General features: G+C 42.1%; 1 protein-coding gene across 1 annotated transcript in view; it reads left to right on the top strand.

Annotated features, from left to right (window-relative positions):
• The window catches only part of SND1 (staphylococcal nuclease and tudor domain containing 1), a 426,619-nt gene that overhangs the window by 20,267 nt on the left and 382,119 nt on the right, over positions 1-24,233 (top strand). The window contains exons 2-6 of the mRNA XM_025929258.2: positions 9,204-9,353; positions 15,561-15,681; positions 20,777-20,855; positions 23,145-23,305; positions 24,043-24,134. Coding sequence (XP_025785043.1) covers positions 9,204-9,353; positions 15,561-15,681; positions 20,777-20,855; positions 23,145-23,305; positions 24,043-24,134 — 603 coding nt within the window. The remainder of the gene's footprint in view (positions 1-9,203; positions 9,354-15,560; positions 15,682-20,776; positions 20,856-23,144; positions 23,306-24,042; positions 24,135-24,233) is intronic.

Genomic DNA, 24,233 nt, shown 5'->3' with positions numbered 1-24,233 from the left:
TGAAGGGAGAGAGGTAATCAGAAGCAGGTGCTCTGCGTGTTGTCAGCTGTCAGCGTGGAGCCCAGTATGGGGCTCCATCTCACGAGCCACAAGATCATGACCTGAGCCGAAGTCAAGAGTCTGCCACTTAACTGAATGAGCCATTCAGGTGCCCCTTGAGCCATTTCTTATAACAATATTGGCATTATGTATTGGGTCTTTTGACCAGCCTCTGTGCTCAGTGCTTTTATTCTCGTTTAGGTTTCGTAACAACTCTCGTGGGTATTCTTACATGTTTTGTGAACATTTATAAATGAGGAAACTGAGGCTGATAGAGCCAATTAACCACTGACACTGCTTTGACTCTGAAACTAAATTCTTATTGTCATATACCTCTGTTCTCTGATTTCAAAAAGGAGCAGTTTGTATAACTTGAAGTGGTAGTCCTGAATTTATTTTTGCTGTGCACTTGCTATTTAGACTTCCATAACACTAGTTTTTATCTCCTTTCCTTGTCATGTTATAATATATAAGAGGTTGGCAAAGTGACTCTGTAAAGGGCCAGGTAGTAAATATTTTAGGCTTTGCAGGCCATACGGTCTCTGTTGAAGCTGCTCAACTCTGCTGTTCCAGTGTGAAAGCAGCCATAGACAATTATGTAAATAAATGATCTTGGCCATGTTCCAATAAAACTTTATTTATGGACACTGAAATTTGAATTTCATACTCTTTTCATATGTTACATAATACCCTTTTGATTTTTTTTCCCCCAGCCATTTAAAAATGTAAAAACCATTTTTAGCTCTTGGGTTGTACAAAAGCAGGCAGTGGGATGGATTTGGCCAGTGGGCTGTAGTTTGCCAATCCTGTTTTTATCATTCTGGAGTTTTCTTCCTTTGTGCTTCTTTTTTGGGTGTTCTTTTGTAATATTAGACTCTTAAGTCTCTGCTTGCGTTGCATATGGTGGTATTTAACAAGTGTTGGTTTGATTTGGAGCAGTAAGCTCATGGAAGCTTTACTTGCTTAGTCTTTGACACCTGCTCTGCTGACACATAAAAATGGAGATTTTACTTGGGAAAAAGATCTAACCAGTAGGTAACTTCAGATACCGTTTTAATAGACGTCAGCCCCCCCCCCCCCCCAAAGCTTGTTTCTACATGCAGCATGGTGGAACATCAGGATTGGGGGACTTTATGTCTAGTCCTTGCTCGGCCGTCAATACTTTATTGTAAGCAAAAGTCATTTTACTTGTTTTGCTTGCAGATTTTCACCTCTAAAATAAAAGGGCCTGGATGAGATCTTCTCTTAGTGGCCCTCTCTCTGTAGATGACCCTTCTGGTCCCTCTGAGATGTAAACTCCCCAGATTTCAAACTGAGAACCTTGTGGTATAGCTGGCCCCCGGAGCAGCTGCTTACTTACACTCATCTCTGCTGGATGCACTGGTGCGCCTGCAGCAACTGAAATGGCCTGCCGTGAGTCCAGGGGCTTCCAGTTCATTGTGTTTGATTGCTGGCCCTCTAATTTAGGTTTGCCTCTTGCTGTTGCCAGAAAAAGAAAGAAAAAGCTGGCTGTGTTGGCGAGTATTCTGGGAAAGACCTCCCAGACCACACAGCTTATGTTCTTTTGGGATTGCTTGCTCTTTGTCTCAATGACTTTTTAATTTTCAAGAAATGATTCTTCTTGTGGAGGCAACGGTGCTGGCTGCCAAGAAGTTTTTTCCTGATACACTTTTTCCGAAATTTTCCACAATTTAGTTTCTCTTCAGTTACTCTTACTTTAATCCTGTTTTTTTTTTTAATAGTTTTTTGCTTCATGAAAATGTATTTAATAAAAGCTTTCCTACCCCATCCACAACAGCTTCTTCTTGATCCCCTGATGGTATTTTCAGGTAGAGAAGATTTCTTGTCCAGGGAAGGGTCCCTGGCCTGCTTCTCTGTCACTCTGACATACAGCCCCTGCACGTGCAACCTGGGTTGTGGCAGTTGCATGCTTCCAGATGGCACTGTGGATCTTTCAGCCCAGTGACTTTCCTCATTCTTCTTTCTGTGCCACAGAGGGAAAGGAGTGCATTCTCGTTGCTGTGTGGTTTCTCAGAAAAAGCTTCTATTGTTTTCAGCCATTTTCATCATTCTTGAGCTTTGTAGATTTTGCTGAAGTCCTGCTTCCTTCCTGTCACTTCTACCTTGTTATTTCTAGAGGACTGGAAAGTTTACAGTGGCCCTCCATTCTTTGGTGAGTCACCATGGCTGGCTTTTGCTACTGAGTCAACTGCCTTTTTTAAAACATTTTTTTGTTAGGGTTGTTCAGCTAAGCACCTAACCTTTCTGCTAGATATGGCAATCCTCTGTAGCGAAGTATATGTTTTATATCCTCAAGTTTTTGTACTTCCATGTTGGATGTTAAAAAAGTTTTTTCTTTAGAAATAAATTCACATACCATAAAATTCACCCTTTTAAAGCATACAATTCAGTGGCTTTTCCTGTATTTATACAACGTTCACCATTGTCTAATTCTAGAACATTTTCTTCAGTACTGAAAAGAGAAAGAAACCCTAAACCCATCTGCTCCCCTCCCTCCAGTCTTTGGGAACCACCAATCTACTTTCTGCCTATGGATTTGCCTATTCTGGACATTTCATAGAAATGAAATCATTAAGGGTGTAGCTGTTTCCGTCGGGCTTCTTTCACTTATTGTAATGTTTTCAAGGTTCATTCATGTTGCAGTATCAATCAGTACTTCACTTCTTATTTCTGAATAATGCTCCATTTTATGGATAGGCCACATTTTATTTATCCGTTCATCACTTGATGAACATTTGGGTTATTTTCCACTCTTCTTGGCTATTATGAACAACATTGTAATGAACATTTGTGTACAAGTTTTTGTGTGGACATATTTTATTCTCTTGGGTATATACCTAGGAGTGGAATTGCTGGGTCCTGTGCTAATGCTTTGTTTAACTTTTAAGGCACTGCCAGGCTGTTTTCCAAAATGACTGCATCACCAACAACGTATGAGGGATCTAATTTCTCCACATCCTTGCCAACACTTACTATTGTCTCTCTTATTGCTTATAGCTTTCCTAGTGGCTGTGAAGTGATATGTCATTGTGGCTTTGATTTGCATTTCCATGTACTTACTGGCCATTTGTATATCTTCTTTGGGTAAACGTATTCCTATCTTTTCCCCACTTTTTTTTTTTTTTAATTTTTTTTTTTTTCAACGTTTATTTTTGGGACAGAGAGAGACAGAGCATGAACAGGGGAGGGGCAGAGAGAGAGGGAGACACAGAATCGGAAACAGGCTCCAGGCTCTGAGCCATCAGCCCAGAGCCTGACGTGGGGCTCTAACTCACGGACTGCGAGATCGTGACCTGGCTGAAGTCGGACGCTTAACCGACTGCGCCACCCAGGCGCCCCTTCCCCACTTTTTTTAAAGTTCGAGAGAGTGTGAGCAGGGGAGGGGCAGAAAGAGGGAGAGAGAAAACTCCAAGCAGGCTCTGCCTGGAGCCTGATGTGGGGCTCTCATGAACTGTGAGATCATGACATGAGCTGAAATCAAGAGTCCTACACTTAACCGACTGAGCCACCCAGGCACCCCTTTCCCATTTTTAATTGCGTCATTTTTTATTTATTTTTTTTATTTATTAAAAAAAAATTTTTTTTTTAACGTTTATTTATTTTTGAGACAGAGAGAGAGAGAGAGCATGAGCAGGGGAGGGTCAGAGAAAGAGGGAGACACAGAATCTGAAACAGGCTCCAGGCTCTGAGCTGTCAGCACAGAACCCAATGCAAGGCTCGAACCCACGGACTGTGAGATCATGACCTGAGCCGAAGTCGGATGCTTAGCCGACTGAGCCACCCAGGCGCCCCAATTGCTTTGTTTTTTAAATTGAGTTACAGTATTTCCTTATTCTAGGTACTAGACCCCTATCAGATATGTTTTGTAAATGTTGTCTTTTCACTGTCTTTATAGTGTCCCTGAGTCACTGTTTTTTGTGTTTTTTTTAAAGAGCATGCCAGCGGTGGAGAGGGGTATTGGGAGGGGGAGAGAGAGAGAGAGAGAGAGAGAGAAAGAGAGAGTGAGTCAGGAGAGAGAGAGAGAGAGAGAGAGAGAGAGAGAGAGAGAGAAAGAAAGAAAGAAAATCTCAAGCAGGTTCATCATGCTCTGCACAGAGCTCATTGCGGGGCTTGATTTCATGACCCTGGGATCTTGACCTGAGCCGATAACGAGAGTTGGACGCTTAATGGATTGAGCCACCGAGGCGCCCCTGAGTCACTGTTTTAATTTTGACGGCCATTTTATCTTGTTTTTGGTTACTTGTGCTTTGTAAGATGGTGTCTTATCTTAGAAATCATTACCAAATCCAAGGTCATGAAGATTTATACCTGCATTTTCTTCTAAGAGTTTTATAGTTTAACTCTTAAAGTTGGATACTTTCTGAGCTAAGTTTTGTATGTGGTATGAAGTCGAGGTCCAACTTCATTATTTTGTATGTGGATATTCAGTGTTCTAGCCCATTTTTGTTGAAAAGATTCTTTTCCCACTGAATTATCTTGGTACCCTTTTTGAAAGTCATTTGGCTGTAAACATCAGGGTTTATTTCAGGCCTTTCGGGAACGTGTTAGTGTTCATCAGGTGGCTGCCCTTATTCTTTATATTAAGTCTTCATATTGGCAGGTGTTGCTAAGAGATTTCTCTTGAATCTTAACAGGCAGATAGGGGCGCCTGGGTGGCTCAGTCGGTTAAGCGTCCGACTTCGGCTCAGGTCATGATCTCACGGTCCGTGAGTTCGAGCCCCGCATCGGGCTCTGTGCTGACAGCTCAGAGCCTGGAGCCTGTTTCAGTCTGTGTCTCCCTCTCTCTCTGACCCTGCCCCGTTCATGCTCTGTCTCTCCCTGTCTCAAAAATAAATAAAATGTTAAAAAAAAAAAATTAAAAAAAAAAAAAAGAATCTTAACAGGCAGATATATATGTTAAGCTAGTTCTTCTTGCAGAGCTTAATGAGATGTTCTCAGCTAATAAGATTCCATTCTCAGGCCAAGATGATTTTTATTCTTGTACTATGGAAAAAATACTGGCTTTACTGATATACTTAAATGGATTTCTGTACCATCACCTTCTTAACCAGTATACATGCTAAGTGTAGCATGACTAGGGTTTTCTATAAGTTTTCTGTCTTCCTCATGTCTGTGGTCTGGGGGTTTAAGACTTATGTGCGCCAAATTGTCAGGGTCTAGTGAAGATTTAATGTGGTGTTCTGTTGCTGGGCAACATGTTAGTGGCTGCCCATAAAGCGTTTGACTTTAGGTAACTCTCCCAATAAACCTGTATGTGGGTGTGAACAGTTTGAGTTCCCATTTTCCTTCTCAGCTGGCTTGTCTTAGCCTTTGTCACCGTCCAACTTATGCCCTGAAGCCAGGTCCTCTGAATCACACCACGTCCCTTTGCAGCCTTTATTGGCAGAGCCGAGAAATGTCTAATCCATTATCTCAGTCAAACTGATTCATTGTGACAGCTGTTTTCACAAACCTCCTGCTGTATCAGGTAGGGCTAAGATCATTTTTCTAGAATATGTCATTTTATTAATATAATTGGATAAAGCAGTTACCATATGACTGGCTTTCTATGCCCTATAAATTAGCAATTAAGGATAATTACTGCATCCATGAAAGTTTGCAACGTGAATCAGTACAGCTTTGGCAGAACAATTATCCGTGACAGTTTCCTCTCAATCTTAACCTTATTCTTCTGAAATTAAAATTCTGATAAACTAACAATGTATTTTATTTACTTGTTATGTTTATTGTTTGTCTCCCCCTACTAGGATGTCCGCTCTCTAAGAGAAGATTTTTTGGTCTGTTATATTTCACTGAGTATGCCACTAGCCTGGAACGATACCTGGCACATAGTAGGCACTCATATTTGCATTGAATTAACCAATGAATAAATGAATCAGTCAATGAATAAAATTTAAAAAATCTGCTTAGATGTCAGGTCTTTCACAGAGGAAAAAATGACTTGTTTTGGTGCTATAGGAGATACAGTTTAAATTTGATATATAAACCTTGGTCTTTTTAAATTTTTTTCCAATGGAGCTACTTCTCCTTGGCTTTATTTGGTGAAGAACGTTGGATAAGAGAAGGCCATTAATATATTTTTATTGAGGAAGAAGTTGAGTAAAGACTTGGCAAATGAGGCAGGTGAAAGGAATTTAACAATTCTTAGAAGGAGAAATGGAGGTAGCAAGAAGGAGGTGCAGTGTGTGTTGAACTATTTCAGTTCTATAAATAGTAGGAAGGAAACTAGTTCCTCTCTTATAGATAGGTCTCTTCTTTCTTAATGGTCTGCAGATGGTCTTTTCCTACTTTTCTACCAAGGCCATGCCTAAATGTGGGGGAGCAAGTTTTACTGGAGAGATGTACACGTGTCAGCCTTTTCCTCTTGGGGGGATAGGAATGGCAATGTCTCCCACGATGAATATCTATTCTTGTTGCTTAGGAGGTTGAATTGGTGCCTGCTGCTTGAATTTGTATACTCAGTAGTATAAAAGGTGTCAAGCAACCTGTAAAGTAAAAGTCTTCTCTCTCTAGTATTAATCCAAGCATTGACTATTGTCTGAATGGCATATTTGGTGCAATAATGCAGAGATGTTCTGACAGCAGTCTTCAGAATAGCATTCAGGGAGAGAGGAAGAGGTACAAAGGAAGTTTTGCAAAATTCCTATGCACAAGTTGTTTGCCAGGGTAATAGTTATAGACCTATTGTCTCCCAGGGACCTAGGTTATTCAGTAGAGGCATTAGAGATAGCACCTTTCTGATATTTAGGGGACAAAGGAGGGTTCTTTTCATCAGTCATTCTGTTCTTGAGCTTTTCAGTGTGGTGTGTGTTTGTTTTGTTGCTTTTATTTTTTTATTTTTTTATTTTGTTTGGTTTTTGGTCAGACTTGAGAAATCAGGACTTTTTTTTTTTTCCTAGCGTGGGTCATTGCTCACTCATCAGGGTTTAACCTTGATCAACCAAGGTGGGTTTTCTTATACGTGGGCCTTAGCTTTTCCAGCTGGGCTTACTGAGAAGCACTAGGTCTCCTGGGAGTACTTTATTACTTTTTGTGAAAAGTTGACTAAAACTGAGGTGCAGGCATTGGGGACAGATGCTCTGGTTTGTATGCTGGATGTAGTTTGGCTCTCCTCAGCCCCATTTGGAATTTGTGCGTCAGTGATTTCAAGTACAGGTACTCTGCAATGTGCTGTTCTCCTGATTATGACGAATTGACTATAAATGAATCAGATGCAGACTCTTTTCCTTTACTTCCTTTGGTGCTTCTCATTTCAGGAACCCCAGACATCCTGTGCTCTAGGATACCTGTTCTTTCCTGGCTTCACTTTGAGAGCTTGTCTTTTTTAGAGTGTCAGTTCCCAGGGATGATGCCCAGGGCATGGGTTCTCAGGAGAGGCAGTTAGAAAGGCTGTCTGGTTGGAAGCTATAGAGTTTAATTGCTGGTGACTGGTGACACTTGATCAGAAAGGATATAAATGAAGAGCAGGACTTGCCATATATAAAGAAGACCATCATTTATTATATGTGTCCTGGTATAGCCAAGGAAGAGCCATTTAGACCAAGGTATGTGCTTCAGGTATTGGTGATACTGAGGCATTCATCAGAACGCTATTTTTTTTTAATTGGAATGTGTATATTTGTTGGACAGAGTTTCTGTAAGAAGGTAGATCGGATAAATATGTTCTATTCATACAATGAAATATATAGCCATGAAAGTTAATAAACAGGTGTTTTACATCAACATGTATGAGTTTCACCAAAACAACATCAACAAAAACCCAAAACAGAAACAAAAAACAAAGGGCAAAAGAAGCAAGTGACATATGGGCACACACAGTAGACTCACTTTAGAGAGAGTTCGGAAATAGGAAAAATGAAGCTACATTGTGTAGAGATGTATACCTAGATGGTAAAACTGTACAGGAAAGTAAGGGAGGGGTGGTCATAATGGCGGCGGGGAAGGGGCTACAAGTAGAGTAGGGCACAGAAGGGAGCTTAGGTTCTAGCATGTTCTAGTTCTTCACTTGGGTGGTGGTTATTCAGTTTGCTCATTTTTTTAAGTGTACATAGGTGCTTAAATGTGCTTCTGTATTTATATTAATATTTCATAATTTAAAGAATTAATTAAAGTGGAGAGGTGAGGGAGAAATGTCAGCTAAGCAAACGTACATAGGGGTGGCTTCCTTTCCAAGCATCGTTCCTTTATGGAGAACTCTGCGGTGCTGTGTACCGAAGGGCTCTATGTTGGCAGATCTCGCCAGCCTATCACTAATTTTTCAGCACCTATTCCTTGTTCTGAAGCGTGAGATTGGGAGTCTTTTAGATCTAGTGAAGCCAGTGCTCCAGTCCATCTGTTCATTAAATTGTGTCTTGCTGAGCAAAGACAACTTGAATAGCTTGGGTGACGTTTGTCATTTTTTTCTATACGCCTTTTCTTCTGTTCTCCCACTTGAGATCCTCCCTTCTCCCCTGCAGATATTTTAAGTTAAATCCTAGTGAGCTTCAGAGCTCTTTTGCAAGTGGGTTCTATGCCTGATGCCTTTGATTAGAGAGATAAAAGGAGCTACTGTGCTTGGGAGCTATAAGGTGCCTCTTAGAGCTAGAAGGTTTTAATCCTAGAGAGCGTGGATTTTCTGGATCACTTTGTGTGTCTCCCTTGGCCTAGACTGAGTGCTGTCCGCAAGGGACGTGCAGCATTGGGTGTACTTGGCCTCTTGTGGGTGGAGTGTAGGGGCTTCTTCCTTCAGCTTCCCCTTTTCTTAGGCCTTCCGTTGCTTGCTTCCCTCCTAAATGGGATGTGTGGGTGGAGACATTAACTTCTTAATAATTGAAAAGAGCATGGGTGGTGGTGCTTGCTGGCATGAAATTTCAGAGGTCCTTCATCTCCATGTCTCACATGCCCTTTATCCTGAACAGTCTATTTCTTTTATGACTTTTCTGTTGTTTGTTTAATTCCTACTACTATTTCTGGGTCTGTCATTTCAGAATGTAGCCCAGCGTTTCCTGTGGGTGTTTCTCATAATGAAATTAAGAACAATCCCATTCGTTTATTTGAATGCCTCCAAGGTGCCAAGTATGTTGGGGATACGGTGAGGGAACACCTTACATTATGGTGAGATTACCTCTAGACCACTAATTTTCTCTTTTTCTCCCCCTCCGTAGGTCCTCTCAGGGTGTGCTATCATTGTCCGTGGACAGCCCCGTGGAGGGCCTCCTCCTGAGAGGCAGATCAACCTTAGCAACATTCGAGCTGGAAATCTTGCCCGCCGGGCAGCTGCCACACAGCCTGATGCAAAAGATACACCGGATGAGGTGGGTGCTTCCAGAGGCTTCCCTGAGGCTGCGGACCCGGGTTCTAGCCTAATGTCTTTGACCGATGCACATTTGTACTCTTTGTTTTCCTGTGTATTTTGAGTATTTTTGTGTCACAGGAACGATGACTCTGGACGCACCCGTGTGGCTGGCAGAGTTCACACACTCAACACCGCTAGCAGTGAATCCCTGGCCCAGCCTGTCTCTCCTGCCTTTCCTGCCTTTTCCCATAGGCTTCCCACCTCTGCACGCTTGTCGGCATTGTCACTCCTTCTCATGGGACATAGGTTGGAACATTTCCTAGGTAGTCTCTCAGCCATTGGAGGCTGCCGTTGGTTATGGCAGCATTCTTTTATTAATTTGTGTTTGAATTCTTCATTCACGTTCAAAATTCAGAAGGATATGGAGTGAAAAATCCAGTTCTCTCCAGGGACTACTGATGTCATTAGTGTCTTGTGTCTCCTTCCAGAGATACATTATTGCCTGTCCAAGCAGACATTCTCACTTCCATAAATGGGAGTGTATTGAATGCCTGTGCTTTATTACAGATTCCTAATCTTGGATCCATCTGTGAACCCCTTGAAATTGTTTGCAAAGTTTTGTGTAAACATGCATTGTTAAGGGAGGGAGTTTTTTCATTTATTTTTTATTTTTTAACATTCATTTTTGAGTGAGAGAGACAGGGCGTGAGTGGGGGAGGAGTAGAGAGAGGGGGAGACAAAGAATCCGAAGCAGGCTCCAGGCTCTGAGCTGTCAGCACAGAGCCCGAGGTGGGGCTCAAACCCATGAACCGTGAGATCATGACCTGATCTGAAGTTGGACGCTTAACCGACTGAGCCACCCAGGTGCCCCAAGGGAGGGAGTTTTTAATTGGTTTCTCAAGGTAGCTTATGGCTCAGTAGTCAAGAACCATTGTGTTATGGCGATTTGAGAGACTTACGAGCTTGTCCTGCCTTCCCCTCCTTTGCCCTATCACTCTACCTCTGTCTGTGGTCTATCTTGAACTCCTTGAGTTCTTCCATCTCCTAGTAGCTGCTGTGAGTCCAAATTTGGTATGGTCTAGTCTTCTTGGCTCCTATACTTTGAAACCTCAGTTCTTGTCTCTTCTTAAGTAGTGCTTTGGCTATCATTAGAAGTGAAATTTCTGGGTTCTAATTACTTGTCCTTTCCCCAACTTGATGATGTTGGGCAAGTTTGGTAGCTCAGCTTTCCTCTGCTGTTTCCTGACGTGAAAGTAAAGAAAAAAAGGCAGTTCATGGTGGATCTTCTGTTTAAGGAAAACATGTGTTTTAAAGAATCTATAATAAAAGGGGCATTTTGTTTGAATTACAATAGTGAAGCAATATTATAGAAAATAGTGATAGAGACAACTTACCCATAGTTCTGCTGTCAACAGTAATCCAGTTAGATTCTTGGGATAATGACAAAGTAGATCAAAGAAATTCTTTTTCATTGGTCCTCCATCAGTGACCACAACTGTTGGGAATAGTGATAGTGTAGACATTGTTTGGGAGACTTAAACAAGATCACGTGAAGCACTTAGCACATGTCTATAATGTACTTGATGAATGTTACTTGTAATCTCTACTGCTATTTGTTAATTTGTTATAAATACTCCTAGTACTGTTAGACTTAATCCCTGAAGATTAATTCTCTCATAGCACTTTTCAAATTTTGCATGCTATAAGTGCTTTTCTTGACCAGCATTTTCAATAGTTCTTTACCTTTCAATTGTGTGTTGTGTAACAGCTTGAGTGCTCCTGTGAGGAGAAGAGTTGACCCTGGCTGGCTAGGGCTGATCAAGTTCATTGCCCCAGAAGAAAGAAGCAATGTAGTCTCTAAGAAAGAAGGGTTGGGTTTTAATTTCCTGTTTCGTGGATGGGAATCTAGGGCAGAGAAACACAAGGCCAGTTGGAACTTGTTCTAAAATATTTTAACTGTATCCTATGTAACAGTACAATAAAATCTTACAGGAACTCTTCTAGCTGAGAGAATACTCCGTGATCTGATCCCAGCCCTTATTATAGCTTCATGTATTTATACAGTGTGGTGCTTTTTTTTTTTTTTTCTTCCCCCTCTTCCAGAGCAACCCTGTCTCACTAAGTTTCTCCTGGTAACTCTTCAAAGGTCCCTGAGACATGAAGTATTTGATGGCTACAGATTTCACCCTTTCTTAGCCACAGTCACTTCTTCTCTGTCCTGATAATCTAGTCTCTCTTTTCCCTGCTGTGATCTGGTTTTCTCCCCTTACTGTGCTTTTGAAGCTGCTCTGGCTCAAGGGACCAGTGATGCCCACTGATAACCCAAATCAGAAACCTGATTTCCCTTGCTGTCCCCTTGCCCTGTGACGTCCAGGCCTTTATCAAGACCTGGAGAGTCTGCCTCCTTTAAGATCTCTCTTCTGCATCCTTGAAACTTCATTACTACTCCTATTGTTCTTTGTTTCACTCTGATAGTGTGCTCGGAATGCTGAAATAATGGTGCTTCTGCCTTCAGTCTCCTCCCCTCTAACCCTTTCTCTATATGCTCCCAGATCTTTTTGAAACAAAGTTTCATTTATTCCCTTGCTAGATATTATTCTCACATTCATTCCTTGCTTATATGTCTTTCTCTACAACACTGTAAGTTCTCTAGGGGAAGGACCTTATCTTTCATCTCTCTTCTTGTGCCCAGTCAGTGCCCAACACAAAACTGATACACAGTGAATCAACATGTGAACAATGAGGGTAAAAAACCTGAGCGTTTCCTTTGGGGGATCAGTGGATTGTGGAATGTGGCAGTGCCCTTTCTTTCTGGCTTTTTGCTGTTTTGGAGCAGGTTGTCCATTTTTTTTCACATTCAGGTAGAGTCCAGGATGGTATTGCTCATTTGCTTCCCTTTGTATCACTGTCCCAAATATCATTTAGTTGATTATTCTCTGCCTTCCCACATCATACTTCCCTCATCATCTCTTCTTTCAAAGAGGCTCAGCTCTCCCAAGCCGTGTGGCAGTAAAAGCGGCTCCACTGTATGTTCCCAGGCCTCTCTGCCCTGTTGCAGGCTAATCTCCAGTGTTGCCTAGCTACTCTAGGCAGCCTAGATACTGCATTGATGGGCATTGTGGGAATTACATACTTATTTCCCACAGATTTATTGAGTTCTGTTATGTGTGAAGCTCTGTGTTGGTTTCAGGAGAAATACAGAAATGAGTGTTAACAGTCCTGCTTTCAGTGGGCCTTTTGAGAATTGAATTAGGGTGGTAGGGTCGTGGGGCCTTGAGGGATTAGTTACATACACATTAGTTACATACACAGTGGGTGGGGTGATAAGAAGGTGGGACAAGACGTATTGAGCACTGGGCCATGGCCAAAAGTAGCTAGTTTTAAGGATTTACACTCTCACAGTAATTCAGCAGTCCATCTGGTTCGAAGAAAAGATGGGAATTAAAAAACTTATTTCATCGTGGTAGACCTCAGACATTGCTTGAGGCAGGGAGCAGAGTGCAAGCTGCTAGATTGCCAGCCGTTGGGCATTCTAAAGGAAAAAGGGAATTTTGAGTCTCAACTGCTTACTAGCCATTTGCTTCTTAGATTGAGCTCTGAGACATCATGAAAGGACCACAGCTGTTCTTCCTATTAGGCCATTCTGGAGCTTCCTTGATAAATGCTTTGGGCAACTTTCCCATTCTTGTTCCTAGAGTTGTTCTGGGAGGCTGTGTTGGGATAGCCCTCTCTAGCAGACAGCCGTCTGCAGGCTGTCCTCTGTATGGACACTTGCACAAAGATTTGTCCTGGAATGCTCTGTTGCCCTTGTGAGGAGTGGTTTGATCAGTAGCTCTCATGGGTCCCTGTTGCCTCTCTTCATAGCTAGTGTTGTGCAGTTAGTGAATTTGCCCAACCCTAGATGGAACACAACTTGAGAAGGCTGGTTTAAGAAAGCAAGATTACAGAAATTAAATTAGTTTTCTTATAGGATTAAGTATATGTCCTTTCCAAGACCTAGAGTATGGCTTTCTCTTATTGCCTAGTGACTGACCAACTGTAAAACATGAGGTCCTAAGAAAAGGGTGCTCCTTCAGCAAGTCTTAAAATCTGTTAGTAATTTTGTTTAGTTGGTAGAAATTGGAGGTTTCCTCATAGGTGCTACATAGTTCCTTGTGAACTGACCCGTGATAAAGGAATTTTTAATCAAGTTCCTTTAAGATTACTTGTTTTGTCAGAGCTTATCCAAGTTTTAGGCAAAGCGTGTATTACTGAATTTTAGATATTTATTAGCGTGCTACTCAAAACTGAATCCTGAACATCAGACCTGTAGCCGAGGATGTTTTTTAAGTGGATCACTAAGGTAATAAAAATGGAGGACGCTGTGCTAGTTTATTCAGTACTGTTTTTGTGATGTGGCTGATAATTGGGCTCATTTTTCAATTATAAGACTCTTTTTGGTGACAGGTGGCTGTTTTCATTTTAAGGGGGTAGAGATGGGACATGAAAATGCGGTGAACTTTCTATGACCATTGAGTAATTGGCTCTTTTGCTCTTGGGTGCTTTGAGGAGAGAGCATTAGATGAGTGAGGATAAGCTTGTTTTTCTGTCTTTGAGAGCACTTACACAGGATCAGTTCTTCCTAGAAGCGTTCAGAACTGATGTTATACAACAGTACTAGTTTTGTGAACACCAGTCCGGCGGGTTGGTGAACTGCCATCTTTTGATTGACTTCTGGTTTCTGGGAAGTCATATGGGCGTTTTCTTTTAGAAAAGCTTGTTGGATAACTCCATGGAATAATCTTAATGGCCTGAAAAGGTTAGCAGAGGCTTCCTTCCCAGGCCAGTCATGTACTGTTTGCCTTTACTATGTGTAGCCCCAGCCCTGTGGCTCCAGGCGATTGTAACAGGCAGCGTACGCATGTTGTATACACTTTTCCTTTTTGTACTTTGCATTTTTCCTGCACGTGAGCTCCTGCAGATCATATATTCCTTGAACTCATACGCCCTCCTTCCTCATTTCTGTTCTGAGGGAACTTGGGGGCACTGAGCTAGGTCTAGACTGTAAATTCAAGTGCAGGTGGCTGCTGACACAGGACTGCTTCAGAGGAGACATCTCCCTTGTACCATCCTAGAAGTGATGGGGTGGGGATCTGGAGGTCACATGGAGACTCCTTGGCATTATGTGGATATGTGGCTCACCTCCTGTGTCAGAGCCTTAGATGGGTGACAGGAAAGAACCACAGTTGTCAAGATGACCCCTTACCAGGGCGTGTTACTGGTGTCTTCCCTAAGGTTGTGGGACCTGGGTCCCACGGGCACAGCCTCAGACTACAGCAGGAAAAGGAGACATTTTGGGGAGAATAGATCTTGCCCTTCTCAACTCTGTTGTTCTTAAAAAAGGTAGGGGGATTGGGTATAAGCAAGGCTCTTTCTTCTTCTTTTTTTTTTTAAGTTTTTTTAATGTTTATTTTAGAGAGATAGAGACAGAGCGTGAGCAGGGGAGGTGGCAGAGAGACAGAGAGACACAGAATCTGAAGCAGGCTCCAGGCTCTGGGCCGTCAGCACAGAGCCCAACATGGGGCCCGAAACCACGTACTGTGGGATCATGATCTGAGCTGAAGTCGAATGCTTAACCGACCGAACCACCCAGGTGCGCCAGCAAAGCTGTTTCTTGAGCAGGATACTCACTCTGGGAAATAGGAGCACTAGAACCTTGCACTTACTCTGACAGTGCCTTTAGCTGCTTTCAGGCTAGTTTAATAATTTGTGAAAGCACTTTGCAAACTGGAAAGAGACAAACAAATGGAGGTGGTTGTTCTTTATGTTTTCCCTTTGACTAGGTGAGTTCCTGAGGCCTGGACTTCCCATTCAGGAGTGGGCTGATAAATACAAAGCATTTAGAGTAGTGGCTGGCTCATGGCAAGTGCTGTAAAATTATTGGCAATTATTATTCATGAAGTAAACTATAGATCTGAATAGAAAGTGGTGGAGGAGAAAGTACTACTGCCAATATCTGGGAAGCTGTGAGGCCTGTTTTCAGGGCCTGTGCTAGTTAAGTCAACTGCTAGATTCTCCTTTTTTATGAGCCCCCTAAGTGTGCAATCTGTGTTGTGTGCATTTCATTTTTATATTCCCCTCAGGGCTTAGCATAGGGCCAGGGTATTGAAGGAATGAAGTTGCTTGAATGCTGATTATAGTCGGGAGCTAGGCAGTTCTTACGTGACACATTTGTTTTGTCTTTCAGCCCTGGGCATTTCCTGCCCGAGAGTTCCTTCGGAAGAAGCTGATTGGGAAGGAAGTCTGTTTCACAATAGAAAACAAGACTCCCCAGGGGCGAGAGTATGGCATGATCTACCTTGGAAAAGGTGAGTTAGCAAGGAGAAAAGGACTCCTTTCTATCTATGTCTAAAGTTTCTCCAAAGATCTGATTTTATCTGGTGGAAGGCCAGTGTGAGTTCTGGTGGCGGGAGTTCTAGGACAGTTGGCTGTAGGTGTAATTGAAAGTCCTTTGAGTATCAGAGGTCATGGTGCAAAGGTGCAGGGGATTGCTCCTGATTCCTGCTCCTTGTTTACTCCTGTGTCTGGTTTCCTGGCCTGGTTTAAATGTGTGTACTACACCATAGCATTCTTCCTTATATTAGCCATCAGCCTGTGGAACTCCGTGGCTCTGTGCTTCTAGGTCATAGTGCTAATTGAATTCCTATAGATTTCCTATTGCATCTTCTATTTCCTTTATCTGTCTTGTGGCTTTTCTTCTCCTGGGGCTTTTTAAGAAAGGAAGAGTTGTTTGGGGCTTGTGGGATTTTGCAAGCCACTTGGTTTGTAATGAAATGGAAAGAACACAGGCTTTGGAGTTTTGTAGATGTGGGTTAGAATTCTGGCTTCTGTTGGGGTGCCTGGGTGGCTCAGTGGGTTAGGCATCTGACTTCAGCTCAGGTCATGATATCGCAGTTTGAGGGTTCGAGCCCCACGTCGGGCTCTTTGCCGGCAGGCAGTTCAGAGCCTGGAGCCTGCTTTGGATTCTGTGTGTTCCTCTCTCTCTGCCCCTCCCCTGCTCACACTCTGTCTCTCTAAAAAATAAATAAACATAAAAAAAAAAAATAAAAAAAAGAATTCTGGCTTCTGTTTCCGTGTACCCTTACTTAAATCTTAACCTTTGTAAGTTCTAGTTTCATCTGTAAGCTATTGAGAGAGTTGAAAGAGATAGTGTATGTAAAACAGTTGTAAAACAGATAGTATATGCAAAACAGCAGAGTATGTACTCAGTGTATGTGCGTGGGCGCACATATACCTCTTGTTTCACTGGGCCAGATGGCTCATGGGACATTAGGTGTTCTGATCTTTTTTGGATTAGGTAGAGGGAGAGGAGAGTATGATTGTGGAATGGAGTTTGAACAGAAATCGGACATTGAAAGGATTGATTGGTACGATATTCTCCATAAAGCAGCCATTTTGGGAGCAGATAGGGTTTTGTTTTGTTTTGTTTTTTTATAATCTTTGATTAAGTTCTGTGATTCTTTTTTTTTTTCTTTAATTTTTTTAATTGTTTATTTATGTTTGAGAGAGAGAGTGACACAGACTGTGAGTGGGGGAGGGCCAGAGAGAGGGGGAGACAGAATTGGAAGCAGGCTCCGGGCTCTGAGCTGTCAGCACAGAGCCCGACACAAGGCTCGAACCATGAACTGTGAGAGCATGACCTGAGCCAAAGTCAGACGCCCAACCGACTGAGCCACCGAGGCTCCCCAATTCTGTGATTCTTTGATGTAGTAACCTTCCTACTGAGCTGCTTTAGATAATCTTTTGACTTGGGTAGCAAGTAGTTGGAAATAAGTAAAGAGGGTATGTGGCATGGCTAACAGCATCCTCTTAAGATTCTAAGCGTAGAGGTCTTAGAAAAGTGAGTTAGGGATGACCATGAAGTTGTCTTGTTTGATTTACCCAGCAGACAAACACCCTTTTCACCCTCCCAGACAGATGGCTACCTGCTTCTCGATTGCATGGGAAACTGTAGGATTAGTCATCTTTTCAGAAAGATACAAATTTGCTTTTTACCCAAAATTCAAATAACGTAGTAGGATATAAAACACTTAAGCGTTATTGTTGGATGGCTACCAGTTAGAAAGAACGGAAGACAGAAGTGCACGGTCTTCAAAATGCAATCACTCAAGGATTTTATCACCTAAAAAATTGCAATTCCACAACAGCTGGTCAGTCTTCTGTCGCCCTGCCAGAGACCTCACTGAAACTACCGAAAATGTCAGGCATAGGTAATTTCTGTAGGGACCACCTTTAAGAGTTCTTTTAAGTAAACTCAGCCTTCAGCTAAAATGGCCTAAGTATTTATGTTGAGGGAAATTGACATTTAAAGTCTTTGTTTTTAGAAAGTTTATTTTTAAAACTGACCCAAATTATAAACTGGATATACTGTAGCATGCTAATGTACTAGTGTTTAAAATAAAACCTGGTACATGGGAGGTGATCAATAAATATGTACTGAAAGAATGTTTGGAATTACTTACATCTTTCAGTTTTAAAGGTTTAAATGACTTAAAGTTTAATATTTTCACTCAACTCTTTTATCTCAATGCCATTTGTAATGAAATGTAATGAAATCTCAATGCCATTTGTAATGAAAGGAACAGTGGCTTAGATAATTAGTATCCTTATGTGTATCCTATTTCATGGTTTCTCCCTTTAAATTTTTTAATGTTTATTTATTTATTTATTTTGATTTTCTTAAATGTTTTAATTTATTTTTGAGAAAGAGAGAGTGTGCGAGCAGGGGAGGGGCAGAGAGAGAGGGAGACACAGAATCTGAAGCAGGATCCAGGGACTGAGCTGTCAACCCAGAGCTTGATGCGGGGCTGGAACCCATGAACCTTGAGATCATGACCTGAGCTAAAGTTGGACACTTAACCAACTGAGCCACCCAGGCGCCCCTCCTTTTTAATTTTTTAAGTTTTACTCTTTATTTTTAATTTCGAGAGTGTGTTTGTGCCTGTGTGTGCTTGAAGGAGTGGCAGAGGAAGGGAGGGGGGGAGGGAGAGAATCTTAAGCATGCTGTATGCTTGTGCACAGCCCAACATAGGACTCGATCCCACAACCCTGGGCTCATGACCTGAGCCAAAATCCAGAGTTGGATCCTCAACCAACTGAGCCAGCCAGGCGCCCTACTCACTTCTTTTTATGTCGTGGAAGAATGGTAGAATTTGGGAATTTGTGGTTGATTTAGAACTTACTGGGAAAAAAAAAAAAAAGATTAGTCCTCTGACATTTGGAGAAAATACAGTCCACTTGCTCAGAATATCGTCCCAATTGTGACTTGATCAGTTTTATAATTTGATAAGTAATAAGCAAAAGTCAGATCCTTGGCCTACAAATTCCCCATTTCAGTATTCTATCCACCATGTTTTGTTGCTTCCTTTGGGAGTCCAGCCCAGGGAAATGTATTTTTCTCCCTTTTGAAGGAGCAATCAGAACTCACTTTTTAGAAGTGGGTCAGCCAACAGCCGTTCCATCGTGCTCTGTGCCAGGAAACTGAAAGCTGTTTGGTGTGCAACTAATTGGCTGGCTTTATGACCACACATCTTGTTTGTACCTGGGCTTTTTCATGCTTTCCACCCCTCTGACCTCTTGGCACCTTACTTCTCAACTCTTTCTTTCTTTCTTTCTTTCTTTCTTTCTTTCTTTCTTTCTTTCTTTCTTTCTTTCTTTTCAAGTTTATTTATTTTGAGAGAGAGCGTGTGTGCGTGATTGGGGGGAAGGGTAGAGAGAGAGGGAGAGAGAGAATCCCAAGTAGGTTCGTGCCGTCAGCCTGGAGCCCAATGTGGTGCTTAATCTCATGAACCATGAGATTGTGGCCTGCGTGGAAACTGAGAGTTGGACACTTAACCGACTAAGCCACCCAGGCACCCCTCAACTTTTCCTTTAATTGTTAAACCCTTAAAAACCCTTCCTTTTGACTTTTTGCTCTTTGGGATTCTTGTTGCTTTGAAATAACCAGTGCAATACTTGCTAATGTCAGATAGTTCTGTGTGTCTGTGTCTGGCTTCAACAGTAACCTCAGTGGAAAGGTTCTTATGATCCGTGCTCAGCCTCAGAAGCTGAGAATTCTTTTTTTTTTTTTTGAGGGGGGCGGGTGGAGGGGCAGAGGGAGAAGGAGAAAGAGAATCTTAAGCAGGGTCCAGGTGCATCACAGAGCCTAATGGCAGGGCTTGATCTCAATTGTGAGATCATGACCTGAGCCGAAATCAAGAGTCAGATGCTTGACTGCCTGAGTCACCTAAGCGCTCCAGAACCTGAGAATTCCTTGTAGAAATATCATTCATCTGAACTTTCCTTGGTAGGAAAAGAGGTTTAATTTGATTCTGTAGAAATTTGGGCAATGCTAATGGCAAGGCATTTAGGCTGGGTTTGGGGGTGGTGTGTATATTGTTAGTGCTTATAGAAGTTGATATATAGTGTATCGAATATAAATCTCAACAGAATTTTATTCTGTGCTGACATTACCTATCAGCTAGACTCCTGTGTTTGTTTATCTGGGACCTTGTTCTCTGCCATATTAAAGATTTTTATGTGGCGATTCCTTTATCACTTTGTCTGACAAGCAGAGATTTAAGGGAATATACAGTCTGAAACCTTTTTCAATAGCATGGAAATGCAATTAATGTTTCAGGTGCCCAGGTAGAACCTAATCAGATTGGGTTTTAAGTTTAACTTCATTTTTCTTGCCTGCTGCTGTATGACAGATTAGAAACCTAGACATTACCTCTGCCCCCGTGTCTCCCAGAGCAGGAGAAAGTCTTTGACAAACGGTGTAGCTTGTCTTGGTGTCCTCTTGGAGCAGATAATAGGGCATCCTGGGAGGAATTGGACTTTCTGTGTAAAACGTGATAGACATTCCTAAACGAAGCCATATGATTGTACAGGTGTGACGACTCATTTGATTTGTTTTTAATTCCTGCTGTTGTGCTGAGCACTGTGCTAAGAGATTTACAGACATTGTGGTTTAATTCTCACAAAAAGCCACGTGGCAGGTACTCTTCCCTATTTATAGATGAATAAATTGAGATACCGAGAGACCTTGTCTAAACTAGCAAGTGGCAGAATTTGTATTCTGCCCCAGACCTCTGCTCCTTAGGTCAGCGTTCTTTATACTCTCCTGGGCTGCCGTATATGCCTTGTTTTCCTTCAGTCCCCAAGATTGCCTTTTGCCTGGGAGATACACAGGAAAATTGGAAACAAAGTCCTAAGAAGATTTATAGACCTTTGGGTCTTTGAGAGTAGACATTTTAGGAGAAGAGGTTTTCTGAAAAACCCAGAACTGTATTGGTTCCTTGTCCAATTCTCTGGCAACATCATTCTCCTTGAAGAGCTAAGGGTTAAAGTGGTTCCATTTGAGCTCTGCTGCTGCTGGAGGGAGATTTGAATCTTGTGTTTAATTCCCTTTTTCCTCCTCAGATACCAATGGGGAAAACATTGCAGAGTCTTTGGTTGCGGAGGGTTTGGCCACCCGGAGAGAAGGCATGAGGGCTAATAAGTAAGTGTTCATTACTCTTCTGTCCCCTTCTATTCCATTGTGAGAGCTGGGGTTACTCAAGTGGGGTGGGTAGTCAGCTCTACAGTGGCTTGCTGCATTTTCTTTCCTATCCCCTGGCATACAGTGGCATTTGACATGTATAACGCCTTTAAAAGTAGGCTTTGAGACAAGATACTTCCATTATTTATATTCATAAGAGCCAATAGGCTATGTCTTATACCACTGACCTTCAGTTACAGAGTATTTATCCATCCATCCCAAAAGATTTATTGAGCACTTACTGTGTGCCAGCCTGTGTTTTGGGCACTGAGAATATAGCCATGAACAGAGATAGCTTCTGCTAACATTTTAATGGGGAGACAGACAATAACCCAATAAACAAATAAATATACAATATAGCATGCACAAGAAGTAAGTGCAATAAAAAATAAAGTGAAGTGAATAAATAGAATTCAAAGCAAAAAGCTGCTGCTTAGAAGAAGCAAGGGTAACTGATAAGGGCTCAATGGTTCTGTTTTTAAAATCAGGGAAAATTCTGTCTCTTTCCAAAGCCTTATAAGTCTGTTTTGGTCCGTAGATCTGTAGATGGTTAAGTAATAGGTAAAACTGTATTTGTTTAGCTAATGGCAGTGTGAACTTAATGGAAATGAGTGTTAGTTATGTAAGCTTTATAGTACATGTATCGTGTTCAAGTTCACCAGTATTGGCTTGCAGTAGGATGGATTGCAGCTGGCTTTAATTAACACTTTAGTCTCTGAAAAGTGATATGTTACATCAGTAATTTGGAGGTTAAAGATGCTGTTTAAATCGTTAAGTCCTTGATATATTATATGTGACTGTTGTTGGTGCATAAAAGGCCTTAGGTAAATATTTGCATGAACTGTACCAGTGATGGGAATGAGCAAAGGCAAGAATGTACTTTTTGCATTCTTCCTGCCTTCATAAACTTTGGGGCCAGCCCTTTAACCATACACTTCTGAGGGTCCTTTTTAACTGCAGAAAAACATTTGCTGGAGCCTATACTTGGGGAGTGAGCATGTGGGAATTTAATGAATAAAAACATTTGTCTTAGGTGGTGTTTTGGAAGCATGCTGAAGTTATATCTTAAGGACTGTTGGCATGATTATTGTTGGCAGTAGTTTTTAGGAATCCAGTTTGCAACTAGAATGAAAATTTTTAAGAAGCCCATACCTATATTGTACCATCTCAACAAAGAAATCTCCCCTGGAGTCCCAATCTTTTTTTCTCTGAAGCTGTCTTTACTTAAATTCTCCTTTTCTCGGTTTCTATGTTTGCTTCTTTCTATCTCTGAAGTACATTTTTTATTGAATTCTGTTTGCAATCTTGGGTCCCCAACGATGTGACTGTCCTTTTTGGGGGGAAGGGGGATACAACAGTACTGAAGACTTCCGGCTTGAGAAATTGTAGGTCAGGGATCCCTGTTCCGGTATCCCTACTGCTCAACGTGGGAGACTGAATTTATGCATGTAGCCATTAATGTCACCATTAAGGTATTGAGATTGTGGAAAGGCCCTGCAGTTCACAGTTTCCTTTATCTCGTGTGTGTGTGCGCGTGTGTGTGTGTGTGTGTGTGTGTGTGTGTGTGTGTGAGAGAGAGAGAGAGAGAGCGAGCTAGCGAGAGCATGCACTTTGTTTTTTGGTCTATCTTTTGGCTTTCTGGCTGTTCTCCTATATATTTGGTTTCTTGCTTCATGAAGAAGGAGTCTTCCATTTTCACAGTGGAGGTTTTTCAAACTGTTTTTGCTGAGCTGGTCTTATTGAATGTGTAAGTAGTTTTGGGGTGACATCTATAATAACAGTATTTGCTCTGCATTCCCCAGCTCTGTTCTGTAGACAAGAGCAGTAAGGATGATTGTTAGTCCCTTTCTTTGTGCTGTGTCCTGCTGAGTTCTGCCTGGATTCCAGTTCCTGATTCTGGGATGGTTAAATGAAGCTGTACCCCCTGGAGTGGCTTCCCTGTGAGCCACCAACTTGTTCTCTTGTAATCACTGATGGTGGCAGTACCGAGATGTGTGTTCTTTGTATCTTCTCATTAAATGCTCTTATGAGCGAATCTGTTGTTTGAGGGAACAAGTCTGGAATCCGGAAATTGCACTCATGGTGATTTTCTGGTTATAGGCTTGGGTCTGCAGCCATAGATCTGAAACGAGTGCTTTGGTATCTTCAAGGGGAGCAGATGCTGAAGAAAGAGTTCAAAGAAGAGCCTGATTTTTTTTCCTTCTTGTTGTGAACTCACTAACCCACACATGTTTATTTTTCACGTCCTAGTCCTGAGCAGAACCGGCTTTCGGAATGTGAGGAACAAGCAAAGGCAGCTAAGAAAGGGATGTGGAGTGAGGGGAACGGTTCACATACTATTCGGGACCTCAAGTACACCATTGAGAACCCAAGGCACTTTGTGGACTCGCACCATCAGAAGCCTGTCAATGGTGAGGCTAGTGGGAAAAGACCGACATGATGCAGGGTGATTTCTGTTTGCTCTCAAGTTTCTTGAGGTTTACCAAAACTATTTTACTTGGTATCTAAAGGAATTGTTAAGAGTGCAACAACACCATGGTATTTTGGAAGGTAACTTGAATGCAGTTTACATAGGTTACATCAGGTATATTTTGACAGAAGTTAGTCCTTTGCTGGTGCAGGGTAGTAAATTGCTGGTAATTTTCCACATTGGGGATCTTCCTGTTTTCTAAAAGATGCCGCTTAAATAATATCCCTGAAATGTATATTCTGTAAAGATGTAAACACACATACACACACACACACACACACACGCACACGCACGCTATAGTTCTTGGCCCAGTTTTGAGACCCGGTTAACTACAGACTGAGTAAAATTATTAACAGATCTGACCCATTATTTTTTTGCTGGCACCTGGTACTCAGATAAGTATCCTAGCTTTACGGATAACAAAGCTCAGGGATGAGCCGTGAGATCCCAGGAAGTTCAGAAGATGGAGAAGTCAGTCTAATCTGTATTCCCAGGAGTAGTTTGTAGAACAGTCTGTTGTGTGCACACTTGTGATCTCCCAGTGCTTTGTCCCTTCTCAGAGGGAGGCTTTCTGAGGGTTTTGGGGAGATGAACTGTGTTAAATGCAGCTTGGTTGGGTACTGTTCATTCCTGGCATGACTTTTGCTAATGACTTAAGCTATTTTTTCTGTCACACAGCTATCATCGAGCATGTGCGGGACGGCAGTGTGGTCAGGGCCCTGCTCCTCCCAGATTACTACCTGGTTACGGTCATGCTGTCAGGGATCAAGGTCAGACCATACACTGGGCTATGGGGTGGATATAGGGTTTGTAGAAGCGTTCAGTGACAGGTGGATTCTTCTACTCTGGGATTTTGGACTTATTGACTC

This window comes from Puma concolor, chromosome A2 (genome assembly GCF_028749965.1).
Source record: "Puma concolor isolate L17-30 chromosome A2, mPumCon1.1.hap2, whole genome shotgun sequence".
Taxonomy (NCBI): Eukaryota; Metazoa; Chordata; class Mammalia; order Carnivora; family Felidae; genus Puma; species Puma concolor.
The sequence above is the reverse complement of the archived record's forward strand: the minus strand, read 5'-3'. Positions and strand labels throughout refer to the sequence as shown.